The sequence below is a fragment of the Diabrotica virgifera genome, chromosome 7 (assembly GCF_917563875.1).
Source record: "Diabrotica virgifera virgifera chromosome 7, PGI_DIABVI_V3a".
Classification (NCBI taxonomy): Eukaryota; Metazoa; Arthropoda; class Insecta; order Coleoptera; family Chrysomelidae; genus Diabrotica; species Diabrotica virgifera.
Genome location: NC_065449.1, coordinates 87,738,592 through 87,755,428, shown reverse-complemented (window position 1 = coordinate 87,755,428; position 16,837 = coordinate 87,738,592). Strand labels below are relative to the sequence as shown.

Below are 16,837 nucleotides of genomic sequence, written 5' to 3'. Positions count from 1 at the left end.
AGAATTTGGAGATTGAGTCTTTGGTTACTCAGAAATTTCATCTTCAAAAAGGCTGCTCTTGAGTGTCTTATTCTTGATCGAATTCCTGATTTGGGATTTAACTCTTTACTCTTCCATAATGCAGAATCCGTTTGTCCACTTGTTCAATATATTAATTTTTTATCTGAATCCTTGTTATGAATAATACAATTTTACTGGGCACAAATTGTTTGTATGTACATGTACACCCCAGTAGGACAATTTATTATTACTATTATTATTAGTCAAATTTCTTTGTCCAAATGCTTTAAAATAATACTTATAGTATTTTTGTCAACGATCGAAAACATCTACCAGAATAAAAATAAAAATGGAAGGTGAACTAACTGTCCCAATTGAAGCTGGCAATGGGATAAGATAGGAGGATTTCCTGAGTCCTTTAATGTTCAACCTGATCATGGATGAAATAATAAAGAAGTAAGAACTAAAAAAGGATACCAAATGGCAGAAAAATAACTTAAAATAATCTGCTATGCAGACAATGTAATACTAATCTCTCAGAGTGAAGATGATTTAAAACATATGCTGCACCAATTTAATATAACCGCAAGAAAATTTAACATGTTAATTTCCCCAAAAAAGACTAAATCTACCTACGGATAGCTCAAAACAGAAGTGGAAGATCAAGTGAATAGAGGAAACAGAGCCGGAGGTTGCCTGAATGACACAATATGGAGAAATAAAAATATCGGAAAGAAATGAAGGGCAGAATTTACAAAACATCAGACCAATAATGACATACGCGGTATAAACACATGACACAGAGAGGACAAAAAGATTGCTCGAAACAGTGGAGATGAAAACCCTTCGAAAAATCGATAGTAAGACACTATGGGACGGAGCTAGAAGTACAGAAATAGGACGCGGATGCAAGGTGGAGAACATTAATAACTGGATAAGAAACAGAAGAGTAGAATGGAATGACCACATAAGCCGAATGACAACAAATAGAGGACAGCGACAGACGGTTTCCCAATCGGAAGACGATTAGTGGGAAGACAATGAAAGTAATGGAACGACAACTTACTGGAGGCACATTAAAAAAACGGAGGAGTCCTGTGTATACAAAAAGACGAAGAAGAAAAATTTTTGTCAAAAAAAATTGGCAGAGAAAAAATTCCACCAAAAACATTCGCGTGTACACAGCGCCGACTATGTACGTGATATGTCCTCCGGCCCGGGAAACATTTTGAAAATTTCATTTTGGCCCGCGCTTAAAAGTATTTGCCCACCCCTGCATTAACATATACTGCACCCGTTTTACCTGGATTGTAATCAAGACCTTGTCCTCAACCAAGCCAAAAGTTCTGTATGTTTATAGAAAAAGAATTTTATCGATGCAATAACGTGATGTTATGTTTATACAGTGAAGTGATTACATATTCTTTGCTTATAGTTATTAACTCAATAATAATAATCAACATCTCAATTACAAATATTTAATGATTGGCATCTATTATACATGCTCCTATTGTAAACAAGCACAGGCTTGCTCAGCATTATTAGTTATTGATTATATACTGCAAGTTGGTATGTAGTTGTTAATATCTAAAGAGCTATTAATAATTAAGTTGCTATGTAAAGTCATGTTTTCATTAATATTATATCAACTAGAACAGCGGTTTTCAACCTTTTTGAGTGATGTACCACCTACAGTTATTTTTATTACATTTGGTACCACCTATATTTTTAAATTGTGTTATCAATACTTACTAAGTACTACTATTTTAATTTTTTCTGTGTTTTGTGTACCACCGCCAATAATGATATGTACCACCAGTGGTACATGTACCACAGATTGAGAACCTCTGAACTAAAAAAATTAAAAAGCAGATGAAATTTCCGACGTTTTTTAAACAAATAAGATAATTGTGCAGAATATTTCTAGTTGCAACTTTTCATATTACAATTACGTATTTGTAAACCCACAAAAATATTGATTTTCTATTTTTTAGTCTTAGAATTTTTTGTGGATTTTATTGCTAAATATTTGTTTTAAATTACTAATAAGAAAAATAAATTGGTACATGTTTTAACATTTATAACAAATTCTCGGAGAAATTATTGAAATATAATTTATTCTTTTTGGCTAAAACATTTAGTTAAAAAATGAAACTGCATCCTTCTAGACATCTTCCTGTTCTTCTATCATCCATTTTTGGACACAGGCCTCTCCTGACTTGTCTACCCTCTCTCCTGGTCGTCTACCTTTGTAATATTTTCAATGTTGTATTTCCAAAGTTGGCCTTTTTGTCTATCAGTGTAGCATGCGAAGTTCTATTTGTGTTATACTCGACTTTTGTTTTTATCTTATCCAATCGTTCCTCTTTCTATCTGACAGTCTTATACCTAATATTGCCCTTTCTGTTTAGCTAGTTTGTTAATATTTGCCTTAGTTAGAGTCCAGGTTTGACATCCATATGGCATGATATGACATCCATATGGCATGGTATGTACTGGTTGAACACTTTGCTTCTCGAGTATTGAGGTGTTTTGAGGTTCTGAAGTATCCAAGTCAGTTTTCCAAATCCTGCCCATGTAAGTCTAGCTCTTCTAGTGATTTCTGCACGTTGGTTCTCTTTGTCAAGTTTCAGAATTTGGCCTAGGTAGATATATTTGTCGACTTGTATTACTTCATTGTCATTTATAGTCCTACGTCTGGTGTCGAGTTTATAACTACATACCTCCATTCTAGACCTGCTCCGCAAAAGATCTTTTTTAAAACGTTTTTATGTACTTAGCTTGGTTGGTGTCACGGTCTCCACAAATTTTGTAATCCATTTTAAAAATAGTTCTAGGCTACCTAGGTACCTGAAATTTTCAGAATAGCTCAGAGATGGCTAACAATGCAATATTTAACTGCTATTATATGGATAAAGCGATTTTTTTTAATTTCAAACTACATATTTTAAAAATGTGACTAATGGTATGACATTTGAATTCCATTTTAACGTAAGTTAAGACATCTATAGATGGTAGCTGAGTGGTAGAACGTTAGACCGGAGATCTAGAGGTCCTGAGTTCGAAACCTGTGTTGCTTACCTTTTTTAAATTTTTTTAATACATAATTAAAAGTTAAAGTATTTTTAATACATAATTAACGTAAGTTAAGACATCGTAGAGCGTTGGACCGGAGATCGAGAGGTCCTGAGTTGGAAAACTGGCTGTTGCTTACCTTTTTTTATTTTAATACAATGTATTACAATTATTATGTCATAATTAAAAGTTAATATACTTAAATTCATATTTTATAAGTAAATTATTACATGTACATGCTATTTTAAACAACCGTGGTATTATAAAAAGTATCTCCTTTTTTATACTAGTGTAATTTTTGAAATTATAATCTGGACCTCGGAGGTAAACTACACTATGTTATTTCGAGTACATAACTGTGTTTAGCGTGTGTTTGCAACAAAGTTGAGAGCACTTAGGATGTTAATAAAAATCTGATATATTCCATAATTGGTTGAATTGAAAGACCATATTACAACAACAGAAAACGCAGCCGGCTGCGTTAACAAAATATAATGCAGTATTAACTATCGCTGTGAGATATCATCGCACCACACCAATGTGTTGGTTCTCGTTCAGGGGCGTCATTTGATAGGGTCAGGGGGCATTTACCCCCCCCCCTTGACCCTGCAAATGACTGAAAGTTACAAAAAATACATCCATTTTCATCATTACATCAATAATGTATTGTATAAATATATAATGCTTGCCCCTCCCCAATCAAAATTTCAAATGACGCCCCTGTTCTCATTATAATATATCGCCGTAGCAGTTCGTCTCGCGAAAATTTCGTATAGGGCTTTTCATCGATTATTTGTTTCGAACTTCTGTCATGTGTCACATGATATTAATATATCTCCGTCATACGTCTTTGGTGTGTATCATTGGTATACCAATATAACGTATGACGTAGATATATTAATATTACGTGACACATGACAGAAGCTCGAAACAAATGACTGTGAATGAAAAGCCCTATTGGGATGTTATCGACGACGCACCGATTCGCAACAATCTGTTCATTCCTTTATTTTGGGCGCGCGACTTTTCCCCAACACGACTCTACCTTATCGGCAGAGTCTACGAGAAGTGTACGGTAAATTGAAGCTGTAATTACAAAGAAAGAAATATGTATAGTCCGTCCGCTATAACTTTTCCCATGCGGTACGATTCATTTTCAATCAAATTAAGTCAAAACATAAATTGAAACGAACGTCGATGTGTATATACATTTTGTATACTGTATACTATATACTACACACATCGGCGTACGTTTCACTTTCTGTTTTGACTTAATTTGATTGAAAATGAATCGTATCGCATGGGAAAAGTTATAGCGGACGGACTATATGTCTTTGTACTCACTTTATCACGTTTAACGAATTAAGGGATCTGGATTTCAATGCATATTTTTTTTTATAATTCTCGTATCAAAGTTACGCGTGAAGTTAGCCGTATTGATGACAGTTGAGGAAACGTCCGCGAACCCTTTATTTTCTATTTTCAATTAGTTCTGGCTTTATACAAAAGATGCCACTACTAGTTTACTCGATTGATGTGTTCTTTTAATAGATGGCGTTACTTTATATGTTATTTATTTGTGAAAACTATTGAATATTTAAATGTCTATCAGATCTAGTTTGCTTACATAAAAATTATGAAAAATAAATAGGTAGTTCATTTAAATTATTAAAAATTATAAAAATCTTGTGTCAAGAGGTGAAGTTCTTGTGCAGTTTATTAAATATTATAAAAGTGATAAATAAAGGCGTAGTGTTTAAGAGTAGAACAAGAATTCTGAAAAATAAATTTAATATTAAAAATGATAGAATTCTTGTGTCAGAAGGTGTAGTTTCAACATTATAAAACTGTGAAGTGAAATTGTATTGTTTAGGAGCAGAAAAAAGAAGGTAAGAAATATAATTGACATCCATATTGTTGAGCACGTGAATTTATGAAATATTTTGTTTTAAATATATATTCAAAATATTTGAATATGGCGACAGGAGTTAATATGTCTATACTCTTCGTCGGACCAATTTTCGTTTCTTCTGGTCTTGATAGGTTTTAATATAGTTTCAGCCGCTGTGAGCATGGCTTTTTTACATTTAGTCCAATGCTCTTCTATACTTAAATTTTCATAGATGTTTGGTAACACTTCGTCTAAGATTTTCATGTAATTAGCTCTAGCAGTTTCAGATATTAGCGCAGTGTTATATTCTGTGGATTTTATGCTGTGACATTTTTTGCGTTAAATATGCGTGCTCTGAGCTTTAATTTTATAAGGTAGTGGATCGGAGTTTTCTTTCATTTATATGAGTTTAAAGTCGATTACAAAATTCTTTTATGACATAGAAATTGAAACAATAAAATAATTTTATATTGGGTCCTATAAATAATAAAAACGTTGTATTATAAAAAGTTCTTTTTTATAAACGTGTAATTATTTAATATATTAGTTTGTAATTCCTCGAATGTGCTCGATATAATCACGATGTCGTCGTCGTTCTAGGAGTGCTTCGCAAAATATATTTTTGATAAATTCTTGTGGAATTTGAATCCATTCTTCTGTGCGGCAATTCTTAACTGCATAATTGAGGTAGGCGCTGGATTCCGTGCAGTGTGTTTCTTTTCAGCTGGTCTATTTGCCTACGAGATTTGAGTCAGGATTACTTGCTGGTGAGGCAAGCGCTGAAATCTCGACATATTCAAGTTATTGGATTATTCTTCTACGTATGCATAATCGTGCAAAAATGATCTTAGTATTGACCTTCGAGTTCGAATGACATATTGCTATATCATTCCTGTCCTACTGTATGGAGGAGAAGCGTGGACTCTAACTGAGGCTATGCTTAAACGCTTGGCAGCCTTTGAGATGTGGGCATACAGACGACTATTAAAAATAAGTTGGCTAGACAGAGTTAGAAATAAGAAGGTCCTTAGACGGCTGAACCAAACAACACCAATGGCCAATATAATAAAGAGACGCAAGCTGGAATACTTCGGTCACATAATGAGACACCCTGAAAAATATGACCTTTTACATCTGATCATTCAGGGAAAGATCCAGGGTAAACGTAGTCCTGGTAGAAGAAGAAAATCATGGCTGAAAAATCTAAGGCAATGGTATGGAAAATCACTACATCGTTATTTAGAGTTGTCAATAAAGTCACGATAGCGAATATGGTAGTCAACATGATGTCCAACGATCGATAACGGTCATGGAACTAGAAGAAGAAAAACCGAGCAACTCTAGTAGGGAAGATTTGGATTTAAGCTGATCCACTTAAGTCTCCTTATGATTGTTATGACTGCTATATTGTTCTTTGTTCTCTGATATTGACTTGTACTGAAGTACTGTAAGCCAACTTTGAATTTCCTTCTTTAAGTGCACTCTTTATTACTGACACATAGTACATAGTATTTGAAGATATACGAGCGAAACTCACCTTCAAATAGATCAGGGTTAATAGCGGCAGATATCCATCAATGGTCATTTGTCTAAATATAAGGTATGAAGTGAAGAAATTATATTCGCGGTGTGCAAGTACTTGGAGGGAATACGAGAAACGATCGTGCGAGAATAGCGGAGAAATATTGCAACTTTCTTAAATAATTCATATTGTCAATTGAAATTGTCAAATTGACGTATATTTCATACCTACTGTCATTGAAGAAGAAAAATTATATATTGCTCCACAATATTGATATGATATCCAATTATTATATAAAGGTAAATTTAATTAATTGTATTTTGCTTGCAGTACTGCATTTTAAGGTGATTCAGTAGCGATCAACAGGTAGCCAAAACGCGTTCCAAGATTGCGGCTGTAATTTTGAATATTTTTTCGAGATATTTGGCACACGTATTCCTAATATAACAAAGAATGGCGGTACAGAGCCCAATTTGAAAAATATATTAATATGTGGAAATTACTCTGTAATTAAATACAATATTAAAAAAACGAGCCTGTACCGCCATTAAGAAGAACAAAAAAATACACTTTCTTCAAATAAACTTTTTTATCCGATGCCTAGATTTTGTGTCATTTTGGAACTACTAATGAAATAAAAAATTTTAGTAGTTCCAAAATGACACAAAATCTAGGCATCGGATAAAAAAGTTGATTTGAAGAAAGTGTATTTTTTTGTTCTTCTTAATGCCGGTACAGGCTTGTTTTTTTAATATTGTATTTAATTACAGAGTAATTTCCACATATTAATATATTTTTCAAATTGGGCTCTGTACCGCCATTCTTTATTATATTACGAATACGTGTGCCAAATATTTCGAAAAAATATTCAAAATTACAGCCGCAATCTTGGAACGCGTTTTCGCTACCTGTTGATCGCTACTGTTTCCTCTTAATAACTAATTTTATTTACTACATACAATTGTTTACGTTTTAATAACATAACTTGAATCTTATTTTTTCTTATTATTTTTTTGGACTATGGCCTGGACAATTATCCAGTAACCAGGACTAATATAATTGGCCAATATAATTAAAAGTGCGAATAATTTTGCTGAGCGTAGAAACCAGGTGTCGCTTTGCAGAACTTGCACGGTCCCAATAGGGCAAAGTAAAAATTTTCATTGTTAATAATAAAGGGTTGAACCATGAAAAAAGTGTAAACTTGAAAACTGTCGTAGTGCCTCATCTTTTGGACCAAAAGCTAGCAACGTCCGAAAAAAAAGTATTTTAAGACAACTGGTTCTTTACTATATTATTCCCTATGCTTCCTCGAACACCGTACCGGCCATCTGGCTACTGATACAGGTTGCGTTCATTACTGCGCAGCACACTTGTACAGGTAAATATATCGAATTTAAAATTATTTTAAGACGAAAAATTTTTTGTCATTACTTTTTAAACATTATTAGAAATATGAATTATAATTGCCAGACATTTCTGTGGTTTAAAAAGTATGTAATGACAAAAAAAATTTAGTCTTGAAATAATTTTAAATCCAAATTCAGGGTGATTGATTAGTGTGATAAAGCACAGTAGATCCGCTATAGTAATAGATAGCTCTAAAAGTTAATAACAAAAACGGTTTTTAAGAATTGTTGATATTGATAATTTTCCTATTATCGAATACAGGATGAGTCAAAACGCAAGTACATTCTTTTAACAATAAACCATTGCTGTTGTGCTTATTTTTATTTATACAGGGAGCTGAACTTATTACATTACGATTTTCATAGAACATTGGTTATAACTTTGTAAATATCCTGTATAACATAACAAACCTTTATATTTTTGTGATGGGGAACTTAAGAGGATTTCGAATATAAAATAAAATATAGGGTGTTCCATTTAAAAAAAAACAAAAGCTTGATCTGCCATTATGTTATCGAACACCCTGCAACATTCTAACTAATTTTTTAATGTGAAGCTCAAAGTTGGCTACAATTTTTGTTAATAACTTTTATTACTATCTATTACTATAGAGGATCTATTAAGCTTTATCACACTAATAAATCACCCTGATTTTGTATTTACCTGTCCAGGTGTGCTGCGCAGTAATGAACGCAACCTGTATCAGCAGCCAGATGGCCCGTACGGGTACGGTCCTCGAGGATACATAGGGAACGATGTATTAAAGAATCAGCTGTCTTAAAATACTTTCTCGAAAACGTTGCTAGCTCTTAGACCATTTTGTTTCTTTGACAAAAATAATTTCCTACAATAACTTCATCCGCTTTAGCTGTTTGATATTCCATGAAGAAGCTTGTAAAATCCAGGCCATAAAAAGATTTGAAGAACTTCTAAATATATTTTTTCTAAATCTTGTTAAATAAATGGTGTACTTACGTGGTGTCCTGGTGTCTCGTTGTAATATCAGTCTATCTCTACTCCCAGAACTTAATACATCACCATTCCATGCTAAAGCTCCAACTCTAGCACTATGTCCTACCAATTTGTTCACTTGCTTATTAACTGCTACGTCCCATACCGTTACGTAACCGAGATGTGTTCCTACCGCCACCAGATGCCCTCGTTCACTCCAAGCTACTGAAGTAACTACATTTCCATCACTTGATAGATCACATAACCGGGTCACCTGGTAAAAATAAAAATTAATAATCAATTCATATGTTTACTTGATGCTCTTCATCATATTTTAATAATCTCCATTTACATATTTCATAAGGGTTTAGCAGGGTAGTCTGCCATAATTTATAAGTCTTAATACCTCAATGTTTTTGCCAGTGTCAGTGTCATCCAACCCATATCTTTCAGTTCAGTCTACAGTTCCAGCTATCTCACCTTCTTTAGTTATATTAAAAATAATTTGAAAAAGTAATCAGCAATATGTAGGTTTGTACTCTTTTAACATTTAGTTCTTTAAGATACTTCGTTTAAATTTATCAAGTATTTTGAGATTCATGGCGGTAAAGCTACAATAACATGGATAACACTCAAATAATCTTCTTTTTTTCAAACTTTCAACAAACTTTTTCCATATGTATACATAAAACGGCCAAACATATTGAGGCATTAATTGGTTCTTCTACTCAATCTTAATTTTCTCGTTCTTTGTCACCCCTCTCATCCATCTAAGCATTCTCAATTTATCACAACATGTTTCGTTGTTACTCTTTCCTTTTAATTGCCCCATATTTAGTTTCCTACAACATAGATGGCCTTACGGCAGTTTTATAGAAACTTGTTTTCAATTTCATTGAAATCTTTCTGTTACACAACACACCACACGCCTCCTTCCATTTCCTCTATCCCATCCTAACTTTACTACACGCTTCTCCAATTGAAATCAGCAGACCGTAATAGCAAACTACAAGGAATATATAGAACACATAATAAGAAAGTTGGCCCAAGAATATCAGAAATGGGGACTAATACTTAATGAAAAAAAAAACAAATATCTCAGCATTGGAACAGATACAGCAAATCTTATACTGGATAATAACAAGGAGATAGGAAGTGTAGATGAATACAAGTAACTAGTAGGAACAATATTCAATCAGGAAGGAACAGATGATCAAGAAATTAACAGAATTCTCTGGACTAATATGTCCAAGAAGAGACAGTTTAATATTTATGAAAATCTGGCAAAAATATCCTATTCTAAGGATGTGGAACGTGGCGAGTAACAGAGAGAAACGTAAGAAAGGTAGAAGCCACGGAAATGGATGTAATGAGGCGAACACTACGGATTTCGGGAATGGAGACGATAACAAATGAAGAAATCAGAGAATGTATGGGTATGGTAGGTACAAGAACGGATATCATACAACAAAAGCATCGTATGGTACGAACATGTACATCAAATGGACAACGTAAGGAATGTAAATGTAAGGAATAAGAAAATCAATGAGCTTCAATTTGAACTTAGAGAAGGACAATGGAGCAACCGACATGAATTTTGTTAAAAATATTAATACCTAATTAAAAAAAAAAGAAATGTAATTGTTGAATATGATAATAACTGCAGTATTGTACCCTCGGAGATCCGTGGAAAAAATTTACACCCAAAATAACAAAATTCAGTTTGGCAACACTGTGCGAATGTTGATAGTAACATATCCTTTTTAAGATAAGTACAACTGTAATTTAGTCCAAACAAATTAATATATTTTTTTTGCCAACAAAAATGAGATTTTTCAACCAAATAATGTTTCAAATATGATGTGCAAAATAATTTTTAATTGGGTTCTGCTAATGGGCTTGCTTTTTTTGTCATTAAAGTAAAAAAAAAAACTAAATTTTACTCATTAAATCAATGTTGTCCGGTTATCGTCTAATTATTTTAACTGTACTAATATCCGTTGTGTAATTCTGAATGATTAATAGGTCGTTAAAACATTTTATCTGTAGCGGCTTCTGGAATATCTTAAAAATATCGAATTTCATTGATAAAATGCGCATATTCCACCGGTCTTCGCTTCGACTATACATTACCTTTACACATAAAAGAAATTTCAATAAAACTTTTAAGGATACCTTTCGCCCACACTCATTTGAGTACGGGTTGCGCTCATGTATAGGCCTTATTATTAGATTTTTTAGTTAGTTTTCACTAACCATTTCTTGAGCTTGCGTTTAATATAATAACGAACTTAAAAAAAAACAATGACAAATTCAAAGTATTCATTAGTTTTGAAAATAAGTGAAAAGTATATTTACATCGTAATACAAAATGCACTATTAGGCACTATGTGAAATTGGTCCTTTAAAGTTTATTAGATTACTATCAAGCTATATAGAGGGCGCAACAAAAAGGCAGGTCATAAATTAAATCACATATTCTGGGACCAAAAATAGTTCGATTGCACCTAACGTACCTTAGTACAAATGTGCACATAAAAAAGTTACAGCCCATTGAATTTACAAAATGAAAACCGAAATATATGGAAAACTATTAGAGATCTTTTATTGAAAATGGACATGTGACATTATTATGACAGCAACATCATAAAAAAATAACAGTGAAATTTGTGCATCCTATAAAAATTTTATTGGGTATTTGTTCCTTTAAACTTCCCAAATACTTGTGTACATTCAATTAAATTATTATTTTGGTATCATTAGTTAAACACAATGTTTTTAAAACTTTTTTGCCTCTTAGTACTTTTTCGATAACCTAGTATTTATCGAGATATTTTAAACACTAGTAAAATCCACCACATATTTTTAAATGGTTAAGTAAGATAGAGACCTGGTATTAATATTATGAAAATAATATTCTATAATCTTACTTAACCATTTACAAATCTGTGGTGGATTTTACAAATGTTCAAAATATCTCGATAAAAACTGGCTTATCGAAAGAGTACTAAGAGGCAAAAAAGTTTCAAAAACATTGTTTTTAACTAGTGGTACCAAAATAATAATTTAATTGGAACGTAAACAAATAATTGGGGATTTTAAAGGAATACTCCATAAAATTTTTATGGGGTACACCATAAGATTGTCACATGTCCATTTTCAATAAAAAATCTCTAATTTCCCATAAATTCGATATATGTATTGGAAAAACTTTTTTATGTACACATTTGTACTAAGGAAAGTTAGGTTCAATCGAACTATTTTTGGTCCCACAATATTTGATAATTTATGACCTGACTTTTTGTTACACCCTGTATATTCCTGGCAATCAATAGACTTACCTGGCTTGTACACGCAGACCATAAATAGACACAACTGCCTAAGCCAACGCTGAGAACGTTTTGTACGGACCAGTCGACTAGATTGAGATAAAAGTCATCTTGTAGTTCGGGTGCATCCAGCACCTTGAAAGGAATCCTAGATATCTTTCTTGTCGCTTTGTGTGGAGATCGAAGAAGTCTTTGGCTACTTGTACTGAGGGGCGAAAGGGAATACGGACTAGATTGGGCCTTAATCGGCGTCTTTTCATTCTGAAAAGTAAATACATATGTCATTCACTTTATTTGTAAAAACATTAAAAAAAAAAAAAAACAAAAACTTTAGACAATCGAAAATGTTTGGGAATGCCTTCTATTGTCTGTATAATATCTGTGGTAATTCGTTTATTGTTTATAACTGATTCTAAATATGTTTTATTTTTAACTATTTATATTAAATCTATTTCAAAATCGCACATTCAAGATGTAATTTTCCAAGTAAAATCTATATGGAAACATAGCCCATTTAAGATCGGTTCTGACTGATGTGGGAGGAACGTGGGCAAAAGTAAATAATTATGATTCTCGAGTAAAATAGAAATTATTTTAAAAACTTTTTAGCTTATATGCGTTGGTCAGTGTTACCAATTTTTTTAGCCTCATGACTCTTGATCGAAAATAATTAGTAAATTAAGAATTCAACAATTTAGAATTTCTCATTGAGTTTCCTATGGCCTGTATATAATTTATTGTATTGTTCCAAAATCTTGCGTTCTTGCGATTACTTGCTGGTTGATTTATTCATAAAAATTGTAGTCACGATTTTATTCTCACACTACGCTATTAATTTACTAATGATTATAGGTTACTATCAGTTTAGTCCACCCCTGTCTAATATACATTTGATAGACACGTTTATTTTACAGGAACTAAGGCCGTTATCCATTAGTGACTAATCCTAAAGGAAATTCCTTGTATGTTCCGATTGAAAGTTATTTTTGTACACAGTAGCGGTACGCGTGTAGAAAACGAATTACGACTCAGAATAGCTTTTATACTTGGATTTTAAATATAAGTGGATTGAATCGAATAAAAATTGTAACTCATAAAAAACTGCAATAAATTTTGGGTAAAAATGCAGTAAAATATGTTTGTGCTTTTTAAATAGAACGGACGGACGCGAATTGAACTTAATGCACAAGGGAAGGCCATACAAGCACACCAGTAAAAATATTGAGATAACAAAACGATATAATTGTGTAGTAGGAATTTTAAAATTTTGAGGTCATAACTTACATAAGCTAAAATAAAGAAACCCTAAAAGAAACCATAAATTTTAATTTTGGGAAAGGGTGTATGTTTTATTATTCACTTTTTCCTAAAAAATTCGAAAGAGTTCTCTTATTTTCATCATAATCTGCTCAATTTTAATGCTGTGAACTTCTTCTGGAGCTCATTTGATATTTATACTTTGAGAAGTGTTTATAGGGCAGTCAATGAGAGCAAGAACAAGTTATTACCTCCGAATTCTATCCTACTGCATGGATTTTAATGAAATTTTAGGAATAGCCTGAAAATATCTTCTTATTCAAAGTCTATCCTATGCCGATGTGTGCTTTTGTCTTGGGGGCGGTTCCCACCCCTTCTCAGGGGTGGAAAATTTTTTGGTTAAACAACTACGGAAGTTGCTAGAGAACCTAATTCTAAGCAAAAACTGTTCTATATTTTTTTTTTCGAAAACTCAATACTTTTTGAGATATTCGTGGTCGAAAATTGGCCATTTTTATTGAAATATAACACCTTTTCAAACGGTTTTTTGCGAATACTTTAAAAGCAATGCATCTAACTAAAAAATTATATAAAACATTCTTGTAGCTCATAAAAATCAAAGAGATTCGTTCCTTCTTCAATCTTCTAGTTATAACACATAAAGAGATATGGTAGGTAAAATGAGTTTGTTTTTTTGGTGCATGCTCAAATCAGTGTAGTCAACTTGAAATAACAGAGAAACGGTCGATTTTAGGTGTATCATGCTATCAATACCTTTTATTGTGCTTGAAAAGTCCTTTCAAATAAGCAATATTAAATGTCGATTACATTCAAACTAAGCGAGATATGCTGTAAAAAATTGATGACTAACGAATTTTAAGAAAACAATTAAGAAGTATATTTAACCCCTCATCCACAAGAATTTAAATGCATCGTTTCCCTTCTACAATATATTTTACTACAGTGTTATTTTTATGTTCAAAAAGTTGAGCGGTTTAAAATGAATGGTTTTTGAAAAAAATAAGATCAAATTATAGAGCGCATATTTAATTTTTCTTAAAAATCTTCCTTTTTCTCCATGTAACTTGAAAATGATAAGAGATACTGTTTTATAAAAAAATAAAATCAAAATGTTTATCTAGAAGAAACCTACATTTTTGTATGGCATCTTTTTTTTGGCATCTCTTATAATTTTCGAGTTACATGGAGAAATAGGAAGATTTTTAAGAAAATTTAAAAATGCGCTCAATAATTTGATCTTATTTTTTTCAAAAACCATTCATTTTAAACCCGCCCAACTTTTTGAACATAAAAATAACACTATAGTAAAATGTATTGTATAAGCAAAATGATGCATTTAAATTCTTGTGGATGAGGGGTTAAATATACTTCTCATTTTTTTCTTAAAATACGTCAGTCATCAAATTTTTTACAGTTTATCTCGCATAGTTTGAATGTAATCGACATTTAATATTGCCTATTTTAAAGGTCTTTTCAAGCACAACAAAAGTTATTGGTATACACCTAAAATCGACCGTTTCTCTGTTATTTCAAGTTAAATACACTGATTTAAGCATGTACCGTTTTTTTCACTTACCATATCTCTTTTTGTGTTATAACTAGAATATTCATAAAGGAAAGAATCTCTTTCTTATTATATAAGCTACAAAAATGTTTTATATGGATTTTTTAGTTAGATGCATAGTTTTTAAGGTATTCGCAAAAAACCATTTGAAAGGGTTCAATGAAAATGGCCAATTTTCAACCAGGAATAACTCAAAAAGTATTAAGTTTTCGAAAAAAAATTATAGAACAGTTTTTGCTTAGTATTAGGCTCTCTAGCAACTTTCGTAGTTATTTAAGCAAAAAATTTTCCACCCCCGAGAAGGGGTGGGAACCGCCCCCAAGACAAAAGCACACATCAGCATAGGGTAGACTTTGTTTCTTGGGCTATTCCCTACTTACTGTGAAAATATCACGTAATTCGATATAGTAGGATGGAATTCGGAGCCACTTACCCTCATTGACTGCCCTATTAGTATGTATATGCATCTTTTTCCTGTTGTTTAAGCTTGAATACTTATGATTTGAGTACTCACCGAAAACAATATATAGGTATTCAATTGTCTATAACTCATTTTGAATTAATAATAAAAGGTTTTTCAAGTAAGGAATTTGTTCGATTTTTTATTGGCTTCAATTTTGGCATGAATAAGTTTTTTGTAGAAGCTTATAGTTTTTTAGTTATTTATGAAGAACCGCTTTAAATCATGCATTTTTTCACGAAAAATTCAAATCTTTGATCTTTAATAACTCAATTTATTTATTTTAATAACTTGATATAACAAATTTTGCTAAGAATTTGTCCCTATAACGATTTGTAGTATTATTTTTGATAAAATAATTTTCACCCCCGAGAAGGCGTGGCATCCACCCCCAGGGTAAAAGTGCAAGTTGTCACGATGTCTGCACTAAGATGAATTACTACTAATTTAGCAAAATTTTTCCATTTTTATTTTACATATAACGTAGTAATTATCAGAAGTAGTGACACTTTGACAGTTTTAATTTCACGACCTGAAGGGGAGTGAAATTATGTCAAAGTATCACGAGGGAAACAATTCGATAATAATTTTAGAGATCGAGTGCAATTTGCTGCGATTATTTCATGAATAAAACTGTTCAAAACCAAAATTTTATTGTAATTTATTTATGTAAGTACAAATTACTACAGTTAAACACACAGTTGTTATAAATATTTGACGGTTGAAAGTCATCACTTTTATAACTTTTAAAACAGTAATTGTCATTAATGTCACTGCATGTATTTTTTCGTAGCAACGAAGGGCATCTGACGTAATATACTTGACTACGGGATATTATCAAAAATTATCACTTTAATTTTTATTTCTGTAGCTTTCTATTGGTCAGAATCTCCTATGAATGAAATAATTAGCGTTGTAGCAAAATAAGTACGACACTATACAGGATGTTAATAGCGGGTTTTCTTAAACACCATGTAAAGACAACGAAAAGAGCAGCAGACGATATTACTACTTTCAAAGAATATTCTTTAACTAATCTTAAATCGGCTTTATCTTGACATTAATCTTGATATGTCAATTGTTTATGGCATAATAAAAAATATTTAAAACGCAAAATATTTAAACAAGGATTTAGTAAAACTTGGAAAACAAATCATTAAAATAGTCTAAGGATACAAAAATTTTTCCCTTTATGGTGAAAGACAAGGAAATATATTAATTGTTATTACGAAGGCCTTGGTTTTCTTAATATTACAGGTTTATTGCCTGTTCTAAACACGTGCAACTTATATGGTTAATGGTTATACCACAATAATTATTAATGTTTAATAAACACTGGTGCGTAATGAAATTTTAT

At 32.0% G+C, this 16,837-nt stretch overlaps 1 protein-coding gene across 2 annotated transcripts in view; it reads right to left on the bottom strand.

Annotated features, from left to right (window-relative positions):
* LOC114329647 (fizzy-related protein homolog) overlaps positions 1–16,837 on the bottom strand; it is a 206,961-nt gene that overhangs the window by 27,256 nt on the left and 162,868 nt on the right. For both annotated transcript variants that reach the window (XM_028278825.2, XM_028278826.2), the window contains exons 2-3: positions 12,191–12,439; positions 8,874–9,123 (exon numbers count right to left, since the gene is read on the bottom strand). In XM_028278825.2, coding sequence (XP_028134626.1) covers positions 8,874–9,123; positions 12,191–12,439 — 499 coding nt within the window. The remainder of the gene's footprint in view (positions 1–8,873; positions 9,124–12,190; positions 12,440–16,837) is intronic.